This window comes from Melozone crissalis, unplaced genomic scaffold (genome assembly GCF_028551555.1).
Source record: "Melozone crissalis strain CALT ecotype California unplaced genomic scaffold, PUWL_Pcris_2 ptg000027l_1, whole genome shotgun sequence".
Lineage (NCBI taxonomy): Eukaryota > Metazoa > Chordata > Aves > Passeriformes > Passerellidae > Melozone > Melozone crissalis.
The window spans coordinates 47,699,543-47,716,075 of record NW_026535805.1 but is presented as its reverse complement, the minus strand read 5'-3'; the positions used below and the strand labels follow the sequence as shown (position 1 = coordinate 47,716,075).

General features: G+C 38.2%; 1 protein-coding gene across 1 annotated transcript; it reads left to right on the top strand.

Moving 5' to 3' along the window:
- Positions 1–4,968: 4,968 nt before the first annotated feature.
- Positions 4,969–14,532, top strand: LOC128939082 (nephrocan-like). The gene is made up of 3 exons (XM_054279845.1): positions 4,969–5,154; positions 10,057–10,958; positions 14,085–14,532. The coding sequence occupies exons 1-3, from the start codon at positions 4,969–4,971 to the stop codon at positions 14,530–14,532; spliced, it is 1,536 nt and encodes a 511-aa protein (XP_054135820.1).
- Positions 14,533–16,533: the final 2,001 nt, after the last annotated feature.

Genomic DNA, 16,533 nt, shown 5'->3' with positions numbered 1-16,533 from the left:
TGATGACTATTCTGAATACCCACTCCCTATTGCTCTCACAGGTCACTTTTCAGACCAGCTTTTCTTTTTTAGAGTGCTATTGTGATCTTAGTCTCATGCTTCTTTCTATGTATACACTTAAGCTTAGCTATTTTCGTTCTGAATTTTTGTTTTGTTTTAACAAATGAATGGAAGACATGCCAAAAATGTTCGGCTTTACAGCAGGCAAGAATGAAACCCTCTTTCTATGCACACAGTGTGTATAATTTAAAAACTGCTGTTTCAGAGTCCTGTGCCTTGCAGTTTGAACAGCAGACAATTTTTACAGTTTAAGCTCCATTCTGATTCTGTTGGATGTTCAGTTATGAGCAGGCTGCTTTAAAAGCTAAAGATATTCACAGGAAATGGAAGGGCCAGAACTAACTTACTCCCTACAGGACTAGCAAAGTTCCATTGATTTTTCAGTTCCCTTATTGACTGGATAATCCTTCCCTTCTACTTTACTTTTAGGTGGTATACTTTACAAGACACGGTTTCACATACATTAATTACAGATCTTATATAGCTCTTCACATACAAAAGACCTCTGTGTTTAATTCTAGGCTGAAAACAGACTCAGCCATCAGATCTACCTTCTTTACTTCCCCCCTCTTCATTCCTTTTTGGAAATTACTTGTAATGTCATTAAGAGGAAACTGTCATTATACCATACCCTAATCTCTCGTTTCATGGGCAGAGCTCTCTACAGCTCAATTAATGAAAAACATTCCTCCATCAAGTGGATGCCATTGCCTACAATACTTTGAAGGGCAGTTACAGCATCATTAGTGGCATATGTGTATGAAATTATGTAAATTGACCTCCTCTAGGAGGGTTGTTTTTTGTGAGGTGCCTGCCCTAGATGCATCTGATCTGGGCTAGAATCCCTTAGTACTCATAAAACTGGCAATGAGTAAAACTCCTCAATATGTGAATTTCCATTTAACAAAATTTCATTCCTTTCAATCTGTTTCACCGTGCTAGCTCCTCTGGAATGCAAATGTGCCCTGGACAAGCGAAATGCGAGAAATTCCTAAGGGGTCATTGTTTGCATCTCCTCTATATTGCCAGCATGGAGGAAGAAAAGGAAACCTACCTTTTTGTGTGGAAGAAAAATCTGCTTTAACTCATCCAGCACCTGTTTCCAGTGTATGAAGATGACCTTGCCTGGAGTTAGAACACACCTTCTCCACATACTATGAAAATGGATAAAAATAGTTCCACAAAATTCTTGGCTTGAGAAAATTGAGATACTTTTTTTTCCAGACAGGTCTCTGATTGTTTTTTGAAACTCTGCTTTGCAGGATTAAAACACAAAATAATTCTTTATAAATTTATAACCTGCATATTAATTAGGTCTTAATAATTGGCCTAGAATCCATTTGCTGACATTCTTGATTCAGTGTAACCCTCTGAGGCTCTTTGTTTAGGAAACATTTCTGTAAAACATTTCAGGACATTTCAACAGATGATTAAGAGACTCATAACATTTTGAAAAACAATGTTATGATTGTTTCCCTTAGCAGCCTGATCCACTCTGAAGAGAAGTGCTTGATTGGAGGTAACCTTTGCAGCAGACAAATGCCATTTGCTGTCCCTATGAAAAACTGGTCCAAATCCAAATTAAAAAACTCCAGCAAAAAATAATTATAAATTCACATGTACTCAGTGGCAGGCACTTGATAGCATATGGCGCCTGAATGTGCCAGGGATTCTTTAGAGCATACGCCATCACTTAGCAGTTCCTACTTGCCAAACTGCTTCTGCTTGTGACATCCCTCAGGGATCAAGCTCCTGTCTGTGCCCTGTACAAGCCCTGAGCTGGACTTTCGCTGCAATTTTTCCTTCCCATAGGCAAGGGACACCCCAACTGCAAGAGCTCAGCTTCTCCATGTCTTTTGTGATAAGACAGCATCTTCCTTTGCATGGTCTGTGCCATCAGGTACATTACAAGGGATATGCCTGTAGGTTTGTGGGCTTTCTTCAGACATTTCTAATCATGCCATAACAAGAGTTTTGCAGGTTCATTCTTCCAATTTTAATGTCATCTTACTTTTATGTCATTTTCTAAATCTTAGATTATAAAGTTATGCCTTGACCTGAATATGTGTGTTTTGTCAAAAATGTGACTTTGGTGAAGAAAGAAAAGGCCCATACACCAGTACTGCTGAAATATTGTATGAGGAAAGGTTTGTACAAAAATAGCATATTTTTCTTTGGCTAACTGATATATTTGAAAAAAATCCACCAAATTTACAGTCCTTTATGAGCCCTACTTCAGATTTGAAATAAACGCAGCAATCCTGAAAGATGTAATTTCCAGCAACCCAAACTTCTGCTTTATGCAAATTTGTCCAATTTATTTAATCAATGTCTTTATTAGCTACCAACAAGACAATATCTTATACAGACTTGGGCTTTTGCAGGTTTTGATGTGAAGTGCTTACCTTTGGTTAAAGCACACACAGTGCAGGATGTGCCTGGGACTTCTCCCAGGGGCAGGTGCGGGGGCTATTGCTCATTCCTTCTGACACAGAAGCGACGGAGTGCTACATCATGCCTTTAGTCCTGCAAAAGCTGGAGAGAGTTTGCATAAAAACTGCTGGCAGGAAATGGCCACAGTGATTCATCTTCCTAATAGTGTGCTTGCTGTGAGGTTGTGCAACTCATGGGCCAGCAATGCCACGTCCCGTACAGAGATTCTGAAATGTTTATAAATCTTTTTCTTGGGGGGAGGTTAATTTTGGTTTGGTTTTTTTGATTTGTTTTGGTTCGGTTTTGGGTTTTGGTTTTTTTGTTTTTTAATTATTGCATGGCCCACAACTTCCTGCTAAGCTTATGCTCATACAGTTCTGGGACTCTTTGTCTGTTCTGCTACCATGAGGTCTCCTAAAGTCAATAAATGCCTGCAGGTCATAATTTTATGCAAAAGCAAAGTCATCAGCTCTGGTGTGAAAATTTGTACAAAATAGGTTTAATAGGACATCATCTTTTATAGCTATTGCTTTAAATTACCTAGCTGCCAAAAGCAGACATATATGAGAAATTAATGGATATATAACATCATTCTTGATTAAATCATTGTAACTATAATGGAAATGAACTATTAAACCAAGAATGTTTCCTTTCATTAGTTTGAAAAGACCAAAGATAGAGACATTACACAAAAATGCCAAGAGCCAAGAATATTGCACCTTACTATGGTGCAATTACCTTGGAACCACAGCTGGGAATTCTGACAGCAGCTGATTGACATAAAATATACAAAATAGGGAAGAATGCCATCTGTGATTCTTACAGGGATTTGACTGACTGCAGTACTCTAGAGTCTCAAAACTAAAACATAGGGTTGGATCTTCCTTTCTTTTGACCCTCCATGAGCAGAAAGCAGTTGGTTTTGATGACATTTTTAAACAAGAGAAATTCCTACATAGGATGCTGAGCATTAGAATGTAAACCCAAATCAGTGGAAAGATGGAATCAAAGAAATATACCACAAGTAGCTGTCAGTATGCAGAAAGGATATACACTCTTTTCTGAATACTCTGACTCTTGCAGGGGAAAAAAGAAGTCAAAGCCACAAGCCAAGTATCAAACCCTAGACTGAGATACATTAAAACACTTCTTTTAATGCACAGCTGCTAAAGCTGCCCACTCACTCAGTGTTGCTCGAGTGATCACTATGGCATAAGTCAGGCAGTATTTTTCTGCATAGCTTGTTAAACATGCCAATTTCACAGGCTGCTTTTGGAAAAGGTTTCTGCTCTTGTTGCTTGGTTTAGCACATGCTGGCTTGCAGTTCTGCACTCACAGTAATAGAGGATTAAGGAGACAGAAGGCTCTTCAGGAAGGAATATGGCAATTGTCCAGTGTAAGCCCAGCTGCATCCAAAAGGCATTCCCATCAAGGACTACTATCCATTTGTCAAATCAACTTGACATTATCTGCTTGGAAAAATAACTAGCCTAGTCTGCATTTAAGGAATAGGATTACCTGCTTCTCAAGATATGATGGAGAGGATGGAGGCAAGCAGGTAACAGTGCAAAGCAGATCAGTGTGATAAGATACAAAGGTTTCACACTGGTTTGTATATTATAAACTGCTTGAGTGCAAAGGAAAATGATCACAACCAAACCCCTCAAAACTTCACATCTCCAACTGGCACAGCTAACAGATATGTCAGAGAAGCACTAATAAGCACACAGAAAACTCTAGGGGAAATCTTTCTGTTCTCCATCTGTCATGGAGTAAATAGGTCTTATTGATTATCTACCACTTGATTTATACTAAATGCTTTCAAACATTTCCCATTTATAATTTTCAAATACAAGAATAATTAAATTTTGATTTATGGGAATTGCACAAGAAGAGGTGATTTTTTTTGTCCAGTCAGCAGCACTCAGCTGTACCACAGATATTAAGAAAACTAATAGAATGTTTTAGCTTTAAAATAGTAGCAGCCTGAGTCTTGAGGTTTTGGGTGGTGGTCTGAGTAATGCAAGAGGAAGAGCAAAAAAGCTTCAGTGTTGGCTGTAGTTGTGTTTTTACTGTTTCTAATACTGGGTCACAGAAGATACAAAGGTTTTACAGCCCCACTATAAAACAGCTCTTTATCTTTTCTCCACTAATTCCGTGGTGTCACATTTAACAAAACTAGGAAACTGAAGATAATATGGATGTTTGCAGATTAGCTGTCAGGTAATAAATAACACTAATTTCACATACCTACAAATGTAAAGGCACCTTATCACTGTTTAAGTTTCTCACTCTTTGTAATGCCTGCCAACATTTTAACCCAGGCAAATTACAGTATTGTTTTTGCTGTTTTTTCACTGGGATAAAATACACAGTCATAATATCCTTTTATCAGATTTCATGGTATAAAAGGGCTTTGGTGCTTAATTCAAGCTGTATATTGCTGAGGCAATTCCAGAGTTCCTGTTTTGGAAGATGTATTTATCTTGCCTTTTAGTTGCCTTGTCTTTTCACAGTGCTCTAAGTACCACTTGCCCGAGAAGATGCAGCTGTGACCCTGCCCAGTCAGTGCAATGCTACAGGGCTACAGAGATCCCCAGAGAAATTCCTCTTACCACCAGGAGACTCTACATCAGCCACAGCAAAATAAAGCAACTCCAGGTAAGAAAACCCAGAAAAAATACTTTTTGTAGTGCGCGTAACTGAAAGTTGGACTTCCCAGATGGTGGTGGCATCTAGTGAGGAGAGAATCTTATTCCATGTTCTAAAAACTGATGAAGTGCTGCCAGATCTGGTTTTATTTTTACTTACTCTTTAAGGATATGTAAATATATTCCTGTAGTGTTTTCATGTTCCTGCAGTCTCCAAGCACACAGTTCACACTGTCAAAATTATATTTTGTATGAAACTCAAAAAAATAGTATTTTACAACTAGCAGCCAAAGGTTGACTTGTTTTATATATGGTCAAATAACTATTGACTTTCAGAGTAATTTTTTAACCTGTTAAAAGCTTTTTCTATTTTTGGTACAATATAATACTTTTTCACAGTAAAATGAAAGGGTTTATGTCATTAGAACAATTTCCCTAATGAATGAAATTGAAGCTCTTTTTTCCCCTCTCGAGCTGTCAGGTACAACTGCTATTAGAAATGGCAGAGGAAGTAAGTTTAAGGCACAGCATGAGATGTTGCTAAAAGCAAGGCCAGGGCCTATCTAATAACCCACATAAGTGAGAGCAGCTTCTAACCAAAGCTGCCAGCTATTTGTGCTATTGAAAAAGTTTATTCTGGGTTTCTTGAGGCACCACTGGTTCGCTTTATTAAAGGCATCAGCTTATGCTCATCTTGCACTGCACTCTGGAATGGTGCTTCTTTGTTTCCTACCCTGGAATAAATATCTTTATTTAATAAATTCACCTTGTATAGATAGACACAAGGGAAATAAAACTACTTGTATTACACATGCTTGCTGTGTATCAATTTGCTACAAATAATAAGAAATGTGCAATTCAAATGAAATACATTTTCTCTTACAAAAATTTAACTGCTCTGAAATGCATCTTTGATTTTGCCCTCAGGACCAAACGGAAATAGGCTGGAAGGCAGCTTAGAGCACCATCCAGAAGGCCTGTTGCCCACTGAGAAATAGTGATTGTAGAGTTTTCCTCTAGGAAAGTTTACTCTTTTAGCTGCTACTAATATCTCTGGTTTTTTTGTTTTATCTCACACACCCACAAGAGTCAAACATTGGTGTGATTTAGCTATACTCGGGGTAAACAAAAGGTTTGTGAAATGAATTCAGTATTAGGAAATACATCTTCTGTGCAAACTCTTCTCTCCTCCTCCCCATTATTTTCTTTCCAAGATAAGTAGGATGAGCCATTATCTGTTTCTTACGCTAGTAGTCCCTACCTGTCAGCAACTCCTGACAGGTAGTTACAAGTGAAGTGGCCTTAGGTTCTGACTAGAGCAAAAGACAAGTGTCATAAAGCATTTAAATGTTGGATATAAGTGAATGAAGTGGTGAGATGAATGTTTTATGGCCAATCAAAACAAATGGTGTGTGAAACCGTCTAAGAAGAGAGTTTTTTCACTTTGTACATTAATTCCACTGGCTATGAGTCTGCCTGACTGCTGCTACTGACTGCACTGAAAGGAAAAAGTCCTTTCACACTACATCCTTGTAGTTATGTAGGCTGTTTCCTTGAGATTATACTGGCACTTTGGATCTATGTTTTTCTTTTTTTTTTCCCATGCAACAAATTATACTTCTGAAGTCTTGACATCATAAATACCTATGCTTAATTTCACACAGCTGAGCAATTCCCCTGGCACATATTATAGTGCTTAGGGAAACATTTCTGCTTGTAAAGTACCTGTCTGCAAGCACTGAAATAACTCTATAGGATTTTAGGGGTTTGGTGTAGGATTTTTGTTCATTTGGCTGGAATGATTTGGGTGTTTTCATTTGTTTGGTTTAAAAAATTCCTTTATTTACCTATTCATAGAGAAAATTACATTCTTTCCTAAAGAAATTGAATGGAAGCCTAGAGCTCCCACAGCTGACCTCCAAGAGACTTTTATATCTAAGCATTCACAAATATTATGGTTTGGCAATTAGCTGCCTCAGAAGAATAAAAAAATATTGTTTCAATTACTTCTGCATCTTAATTTGCATTGATTATTATTACAATTGTGAAGAAATAGTATTGTAAAAAAGAATATATGTTTTCATGCTAAATCCATTATGTAAAAAAAACCCAAGAAAAATAGTCGATTTTTTTTTTTTTTTACCCTGGTCAATTTTGTATTTGTTATGACAGGGCTCATCAGTGTTAATAACAGTGGCTGGCACTTTTTCTTTTGGTAATTTTACGGCATGGGGTTTGTTATAATAAAAGACTTAATAATATCAAAACCAGATTAATTTTAGCATCTTTTTTCAATATTTTCTGCTCCCTCCTTGACTTGAAGATCAAGTATAACCTTTTAACTCTTAATTTAAAATTTAGTTTATATCTTACTATATTAATAAATGGGGTTTTATCTGCTAAAAGAAAATTATCTACCTTGCTTAGAGAATAGGGAACTGTTTTAAAAAAACTGCTTATAACATATCCCAGATCACAGCAACTCAAAAGCCAAAAAAAGTAATTAAAACATAAAATTCCTCAAAATGTTTGTATTAAATAACAGCATATTAGATCTACTTTCAGGAGATCAAGGTTTTAAAATATACAGCTATAATAGTATAATTTTACAGGCAATCCAGTTAGAGAATAAAACACTGTTTCCTAGCAAAAAAAGATCTGGTGGGCTTTCAAATATATTTTGATTTGTATTAGAAAGACTGGGTGGTTTATAAGAGTATGGATAAATATTTAAGTCTCAAAACAGCAGGGTCACAAAGCTTAGCAATGCATACCAAATAGATGGAAAATAGAAATTATAATAATCCACATTAAGAAGCCTAACATCATTACAGAGCAAATGTCTGAACATTAACCTTCACGTAGCTCTCTGTCACATAATAAGATGAAAATTGAGCCTCTCAGAGACATACAGAAATCAACTGAGAAAAAGCAGAAAACATTGCTCTTGTACTTTTCTAGGAGAAAATGTGTTCAATTGTGAAGGTTCATAATTGGTTCAATTTCCATAAGATGGTTTTATAATTACATGTGATTATGTTTTTGTGCTCTTGACCAATGCAGCTCATTCCTATGTACAAGATCACCTTCCTAATCATGACCAAAACTGGACATCAGCAGTTCTGATATTGCTATATACCTATATATACACAAAACACTGCATTATAGAAAAATATAATTATATCATTTGGATAACTTTGTTGTTTACTGTTGAAAATATAAGGTTTTTAATGGAGGTACATTCCCTCATTGAATTTAAAAATAATTTATGGAGAAACCTGCTTCAATAAAGGTTCCATATTTATACTTTCTCAGTAATTGCATCAAAATTTGCAATTCAGAAATTGTTTTGCAAGACAGAATAAAGTTAATCTGAAAGATAAACTAAGGATACCATGGCAAAATGAAATCTGACTTGTCCTTCACAGCTGTGCAGGCTTTAATTTTAACAGAAGTTAAAATGCAGAGTTTGTAGCTGAGATAAAGAGACACAGCCCAGAAATATGCAAGAGTTGGACAAATGAAGCTGTAAGACATCTTTTGGCAGTCACCTTTATGAGCTGATTTCTCTTACACAAGTATGATGGCCAAATATATCCAACCAGGACTATGGAACAAGATGACTACCCAGCACCTGTGCTGCAAAAGGCTTGTACTGCCCTCCATGGAGATTCCTGACTGGGATGAGGGGTTGTGCTGTAGAATAGGCTGTATAGCTTTCCCCACAGAGTAAAATGTGCTGGGAGCTACCAAGCCCTGGGGGAAATGGTAAGAAGAACCTGCTGTTACTTTAGCCTCTCTAACTGGTGTGGTATGCCTGAGACCTGTAGTGAGATGTCTTTGGTCATGGGAAGGGAAAACAGATGAGGACACTCCTTCCCACCACTCCTGTGCAGAACACCTGCTCATATTGCTTTTTGGGGGGGATTCCCATATGAATGATTTTTTAAGACTGAGTCACTGAGGGAAGCATATTTGGTAATTTGAGAAAACCAATGTTTTAACAACTGGTATGCTTAGAGAACTCCCTGGCTCACCCTCATTGCACACTTCTCCTACCTCAGCTTAGAGAGCGCTGCCAGATTCACGCAGATTTGCTGCTTAACTTGAGACACAAGATGACAAGCTTTGTAAACAAGCACCTTCCAACAGAGCAGAAAAAGAATGAAACAATTGGTTGCCTCTCGATATTATGGTTATAGTCAACATCTAAATCTCATTTACCACTGCTACGTATCTGTTTATTACCAACTAATAATAACTAAGTTTCTGTGAAAACTCTGTTCCACAGAGGTGGTTTTTCAGGCCAGGCTGATCTGACACTTTTGGTTTGATCATATTAAAATGTGAGGTTTTTATTTTAAAAGAGGAAGGCAGTGAGGGAGAGAAAAGTGTTAAATTTTAGTCTTCCCCCAAAAGAGTAGCAAGAGGTAAAGATATTTGTGGGTACTCCCTCTGGGGAATACATGCTGCAGTGACAGCCCTGTTGATCTATGGAAACGTCTGTATCATGAACTCAAAAGTGCTCTAGCAAATACCATTGAGCACAATGAACATTAACAACCACCCACTCTCTGCAAAGATTTCTGCCACTGGTGATGTTAGCTTTCCATTTTATATAGGCTATCCACCAGGAGGAAATAAAAGCAGTATTCCTTCTTCAAATGTATATGTTTGCTCAAACCTAACACAGCATAGACTTAAACCACAAAATTCTGGAAATGTAAATAAATACTGGCAAAGCACAGGTACCTATAGTAATACCTCTACTGTTACCACTTATTTTAGTTTCACATTCTAAATATGTTGTTTTTCAGCATGTACTAGCAATTGTCCAAGCATCCAGAAGGAGTAACCAGTGAGGATATCTATAAATGTACTATCATATTAATTGTTTCTTTTTCTCTTTAAGTTTACTGACTTCAGGAGAATGTCAGTCCTTGAAAAGCTGGTCCTATCATGCAGTGGCACAGAATCAATAGAAAACAACACTTTCAAAGCTCTGAGCACCTTGAAGTCCCTGGAACTCTGCAAAAATCAGCTAAAGCAAATACCCACCTTTCTCCCATCTGGCCTTGAAATTTTAAGACTTGCTGATAACTCCATCAATGCTCTGCATGCATCTGATTTTGCAGGTTTGATGAAACTAAGAGTGCTCGATCTTCGGAACAACTTGATTGCAACTCTGCCTCCGAGTGCATTTTCTTCCCTTTACAATTTACAGAGTCTGATCCTGGATGGCAACAACATGGAATCTGTGTCTGCACCACTTAGGCTTCCTAGGCTGAAGTATCTGAGCATGGCTGATAATAAACTGAATTCGTTTCCAACCAACTTCTTTGCATCTTTCCAAAGCCTGCATTTTCTCAGCTTGAGTGGTAACTTTCTGACAAAGATGCCTCTTGACCTACCTAAATCCCTGCTGTCACTGAAATTAGAGAAAAACCAACTTAAAATAGTGAGACTTCGAGATGTGAAACACCTAGAAAATCTGTCTGAGTTCCTTCTGTCAGAAAATCAGCTGACATCAATAGATGGTGCCCAGCTTCTTCCTAACTTAACAACACTGGAGCTCTCTAAGAACCAGCTCCACGCTGTGCCCCTCAGGCTGCCCAGCAGGCTGCAGAAACTCGACTGCAGCAATAACCTGATCCAAAGGGTGACAGCACAGGACTTTCAAGGACTCCAGGACCTGAAGCACTTGTTTCTCGACAACAACGCTGTCAGCACGTTCGAGGCGGGAGCTCTCCAGCAGTGCGCGCAGCTTTCCAATCTGGCGCTGGAACAGAATCTCCTCAGTTCTATTCCGCTGAGGCAAGTGAATCTCAGGACTGCTGGTCCCAAGGTGTCATCTCTCCTTCCTTGCAGTATGAGAGACAGAAATTGGTATTCAGACCCAGTCATGGTAGAAGTCTGTCCATACCATAAACCCACTGGCGTAACCAGCACTAATTAGCACTCCTGATAGCAGTCTCAGAGTAGAGCTGCTTTCATTACATCCGTGGCCCCCAATGAATCTGCTCGTTTTGCATCTCTCCCTGCCAGTGAGACCACTTTATTTAATTAGCACACCAATAAGAAGAACCTGCTAGGAGAATACAACAGACTTACTACCAAGGTTATACTGCTAGTTAGATTTACTCTCCCCCACAAAAGAAAAATAATTGGGCATTTGATATAAAGGATAGATAGCAATTTTAAAGCTGATGTTTCTACCAAGCCACACCAAGTTTATTATTATTAAAATATTAAGATTTTGGGAGCTGAATCTGATCAAAAAGAATGTGCTTTTCCAGTGATATTGGCATTCCCAGCTTCATTAAATTCACACATTACAAGGTATTTGGAATGCATATAAAGTCTCCAGCTTCAGGCTATGAGAAAAATTCCAGTCAACAGAGCACAGAAGAAACATCCCTTGGGCACACTGTGTTCATTAATGCTCTGCTTAGAGGATGTCTTACATTCATCTGAATGTTGGAACTGGCCATTATCAGAGATGGCATATTAAGCCAAATGGAGGCTGTTCTGATATAAAGTGGCAATTTTATTATGACAAAAGGCTGTGCAATAAGATGGCACAAAAATAGTGAAGTAATTCTATTAACATAAACTTCTTTAACAAAACTGGACTGTTAAACTTTATTTTTATGGCTTGTAGACAGGTTTAACTAGCCTAAATAAATAATGCAGTAAAATTTCAATTAATTTAGTACCATGTCCTTTAGCATTTGAATCTATTTGGCAACAGCTTTATAATCAGAAACTGATTTAGTGGTGTATAAATATTTGATTTCAGTCTAGCTCAACAGGAAAGTTTAATGCTTTGTAGTTACTTTAGTATTGTCTAATCTATCTTATTTTACAACCTTCATAGTCAAGAGAATTAACAGCAAGGAGTTCTCTACTAGCCTTTAAACACTACAACTTTTAAAGAGATACTGGGGATCTTTCATTCCAACAGTAAATACAGACTTCCAGGGAGGGCTGTAAACATAAAAGAGGTGAAAAAAAAATGACAAGAAATAAAACTTATGTACTTAATTTAATTGTCTGGTGATGACCAGGTATGCATGGAAATACAGAAAAAAGAAATTATTACTTTTGATTTCTATCTGAGAATTCTGTCAGGTCTAAAAGGTTAAAAGATATGACTGATATGCTAAAGTGAATAGGTCTTAGCAGGTTTTTGGCAGAAATGAGGAGAAAGAAAGCTCCTCTCCCTTCTTTTCTGAAAAGAAAATAATCTACAAGTCCAAGTATTTTCAGGACTTTTAGAGAAGACCTGTACTTCATAAAATCCTACAGGGTGTGGTGAAAACGCAAGGAAAAATCTGATGCTATTCCTTAGAGTGGCAGTAGCACAATGTGGCTGCCATGGTCAGCTCCCAGGTGAACACAGCTCCTCTTCCAGCTGCAGGGCACTCAATCATGTACTCAGTGGCATTATTTTCTCTATTTCAACACAGCCTGAAGTCAAACAATATAGCCATAAAGTTTAAGTCTAACATTAGTACAATAAGACTCTTCACAGGTTTAAGGACTTACTGGTCAGGCTTTGGACTGTAATCAGTCTAGATAAACCTCTTGGGTGATTTCCCACTGCTTTTGATATCAGAGTGGCACTAGGGTATTACCCCAGAGTACCCCTCTGACATTACAGTGTCATATTGGGCAATTGTCTGCAGTTAAGTTTCAAAACTGATTTACTGCAGTCACAAGCATTTTGTAAGGTCAGATTTTGTGAAGTGAATCACCGTATCAATATGTGAAATTCTCGTCTCCCCAGGAAAAACAGCACAATACAGAACTGGCCTACTCTTGAAATAGTAACATTGAACTTGTCAAGTTTTCACAAATCTGGAAACCATCTTTCGGCTTAAGAGGTTCAAACTCGGCTTCACAAAAAACAGTGAGGGTCACCCATATGTTTACCAGTTGTAGTATACTGCTGTTCTATTCTATTCTAAATGCTATTCTATTCTAAATAGATCTTGGTAATATGATTATCATCTCCCTGGAGGTTCAGTCAAGTTTCCTTAAAATCTGTAACCTTGACTCTTAATTTAATCACCTCACATACTACCATAGTAAGGTATTTTTAAGTTACTTTCAAATTCATTTTATTAAAGATATTCCATGCCTATGCTTTTCTGTTAAGCACTTGTCACTAACTATATCAAAGGGAAAAGATCATAAATGAGAAATACTTTTTAAATTAAGGTATTTTAATATAAATTTGTAATATATGTGAAAATAAGAATTATACTGACCTGTCCAGAATCATATCCAGAGATTATCAGCTTTTTCTCTGCTAAATGTAACCAGTTCTAATTCTCAAAAGTACTATTTTAAAAGCATTTACATTTTCCCTGTTGCTGATTTCTTAGCAGCTTATCATCAGATGGATTACTGCTGTGATGATTAATGTTTGAGTCTTATGGGAGCAGGAGAACAAATGGAAAAAATATAATTCTTTACGAACTAAGAAATGTTTTTAAACAAATCATATATAAAAGTAGTTGGAGGAGCAGCGCTGCCACAATTGTCTAAACTTTTGATCTTTCATGGTGCTGTATTTGGTCATTGGCATTGAAGAGTACAAAAAGCATTTTTAAACTTGACAATTTAAATTAAACAGCTGATTTTCTTTATAATACAGCACAAGACTGCTGTTCAGTTCAGCTGCCTGAACAGTCAGTGCAGGTCAGAACTGCAGTAATTTTAGAAAACATTTCAATGGTGTACACACAGTACACCTATAACGTAAAAACAATGAACAAGCAAGCCCAAACCCAATGTGAACATCTGTTTTTGCAGAAGATTGCACTTTTTTAGTGATAGCTTTATTTTAGTACATCAGATGTGCCTGGACAAATACCACTTACCAGAAACAGTATGATGAACATAACACCTTTCTATTGTTTTATTTTTGCTCAGACTTCCAGACACCCTTGCTAGATTGGATCTAAAAGGAAACGACATAGAGGATGTTGGAGAACAAGAGCTGAAGGACTTGAAACAGCTTCAGGTTTTAAATTTACGGAATAACAAGATATCTCTCTTGGATCGCAAAGTCTTGGAGTATTTGCCTCGTCTCCGTCACCTGTATTTAGATGGGAACCCTTGGAACTGCACCTGTGACCTCCTCAGAACCAGGAGAGCGCTGGTGGCCAAAGGGACGGATGTGCGGGGAGGGCAGTGCGCGGCGCCGGCACACAGCCGGGGAGAAAGCTGGATGTCTTCCAAAAAGATTCTGCAGCAGTGCGAGGACAATCTGTCTTCCACGGAAAGAGGCAAAGAGGACAGGAAGAAAATGAAACCCAATGAGGCCTCCAGCGTTGGAGTGAACACAGATGATGATTACTATGATTATGAATTAGATTAATGTCACAGTTTATCTTTAGTGAACCTTAAAGTTGTCTAGAGCTGCCCACTGCCACCAGTGTCTCTACTGACAAGCAGTCTTCTCATCATCTGTCATTAGCTTTTCCTGCTCTATTTGTACTACATGAAATAATACCCAGAGACAGAAGGGCTATAGTAAGGCTGTCACTGTGAACTAAATATTGTAAAAAAAAAAATTTGTTTTTCTATACCATTAGCATTATGTAGTTTGAGGGAAGCAAGAATACAATTATTATATCTTAGAAAAGCAGTCTGTAACTCTGTATGAACCTTTTTATATTAGAACATTTCTTATAGTTGCATAAAACCCCCACAAATAAAATTCTGCAATACCACAAGACACTAACACAAGCAGTCTGGCATTCAACATATTTAAACTCACAGGTCTGCAGGTCAACATGGAGAGTTACACTGATGTGAGCAATTTTTTGAGATTGTTCGGAAATTCTTGCTTTTGAGAAATTTATTTTGGTTTTCCTGAAATATTTCCCTTTTTTGTTTATTTTAGACTATTTTAAATTACATTAGACTAAATTAGCTGAGCTCTAGACAAAACACAGAAGGCTTATCTTCATCACAGCAAGTGAAATAAACAGAAGAATCAGTGTCCTGGTTAATGAAATTTAATAGTAGTTCTGAAATTAATTAATAGTGAGGAAGGAAAACACTGGGGTCAAGTTGACCGGATTCTGTTGTTGTAAACAAAAGAAGGGAGATTGTCAGGAAATAGATCCTGGCAAATATTAGGATAAGATGAAGTGAGGTGAAACTTTTTTAAGAGTTGATTTTGGTATCTGAATAGCTAATTTGCTATAATATACTTCAAGATACCTTGTGAATACTTTTAGGTTAGGTATACTTAATGCGCAAGTACACACTGCAAGTGTCCCCCCTTCACTAGCCAGAACTTTCCAGACTTTTATTCACATGCACACAAAAGAAGACTAAATGCTATATAATTAATGCATTAACTCTGATATAAGTAGAAATTTTATCAAGCAGTTCCCAAAGTGCTTGAAAACTAAACAAAACTGGATTAGTGAGACCACTAAAACCAATGACTTACAAACAATCACTTGTTAGTTCATGATCTCAGGTGATAACTGATGAGTAATTACATCAGCAAATTACTTTTCAAAGCAAACAGTTTCTATTATTTTTTATCTCCCATTGGCATTCAGTAACTGATAATCCCTCATCTCCACGGAGGCTGATTTGTCAGGTGTCAGAGAGCAGCTATTTGGTTATGTCTCCTGTGCAAATGTGACTGACACGAGCGTTTCTTAGGTCCCCAACACATTAAACTATGCAATTGGAATAGAGGAAATGGAGCTCATTTTTCTTTATGTTCCCTTATCATCAGACTCTGCAGAGGGATCTGCACAGGTTGGGTCAATGGGCTAAGGCCAGCGGTGTGAGACTGAACAAGGCCAAGTGGCATGCCCTGCCCTTGGGTGACAACAGGGTGACAACACCCCCCTGCAGCACTACAGGCTGGGGCAGAGGGGCTGGAAAGCTGCCCAGCAGGAAAGGACCTGGGTGCACTGGTTAACAGCTGGCTGGGAAGGAGCCAGTGTGTGTGCCCAGGTGGCCAAGAAGGCCAATGGCATCTGGTCTGTGTCAGCAATAGCGAGGCCAGCAGGACCAGGGCAGTGAGTGTCCCTCTGTACTCGGCACTGGTGAGGCCACACATTGAGTGCTGTGCTCACTTTTGGGCCCCTCACTACAAGAAAGGCATGGAGGTGCTAGTGCCTGTCCGGAGAAGGGAAATGGAGCTGGTGAAGGGCCCAGAGGCTGAGTCCTGTGAGGAACAGCTGTGGCTCTTTAACCTGGAGGAGGCTCCAGGGGGACCTGGTCACACTCACAACTTCCTGAAAGGAGGAAGTAGCAAGACTGGGGTCAGCCTCAGGAAACAAGTGAAAGGGCAAGCGGAGATGGCCTCAAGCTGCACCAGGGAGGTGTAAATTGGTTATTATGAGAA

Bases quoted from the DNA above. Each gene is read 5' to 3' on its own strand.
- LOC128939082 (XM_054279845.1), top strand. From the start codon at position 4,969: ATGTATTTATCTTGCCTTTTAGTTGCCTTGTCTTTTCACAGTGCTCTA. The intron at 5,155-10,056 runs GTAAGAAAACCC...TTTCTCTTTAAG, and splicing joins GCAAAATAAAGCAACTCCAG to TTTACTGACTTCAGGAGAAT. The intron at 10,959-14,084 runs GCAAGTGAATCT...ATTTTTGCTCAG, and splicing joins CTCAGTTCTATTCCGCTGAG to ACTTCCAGACACCCTTGCTA.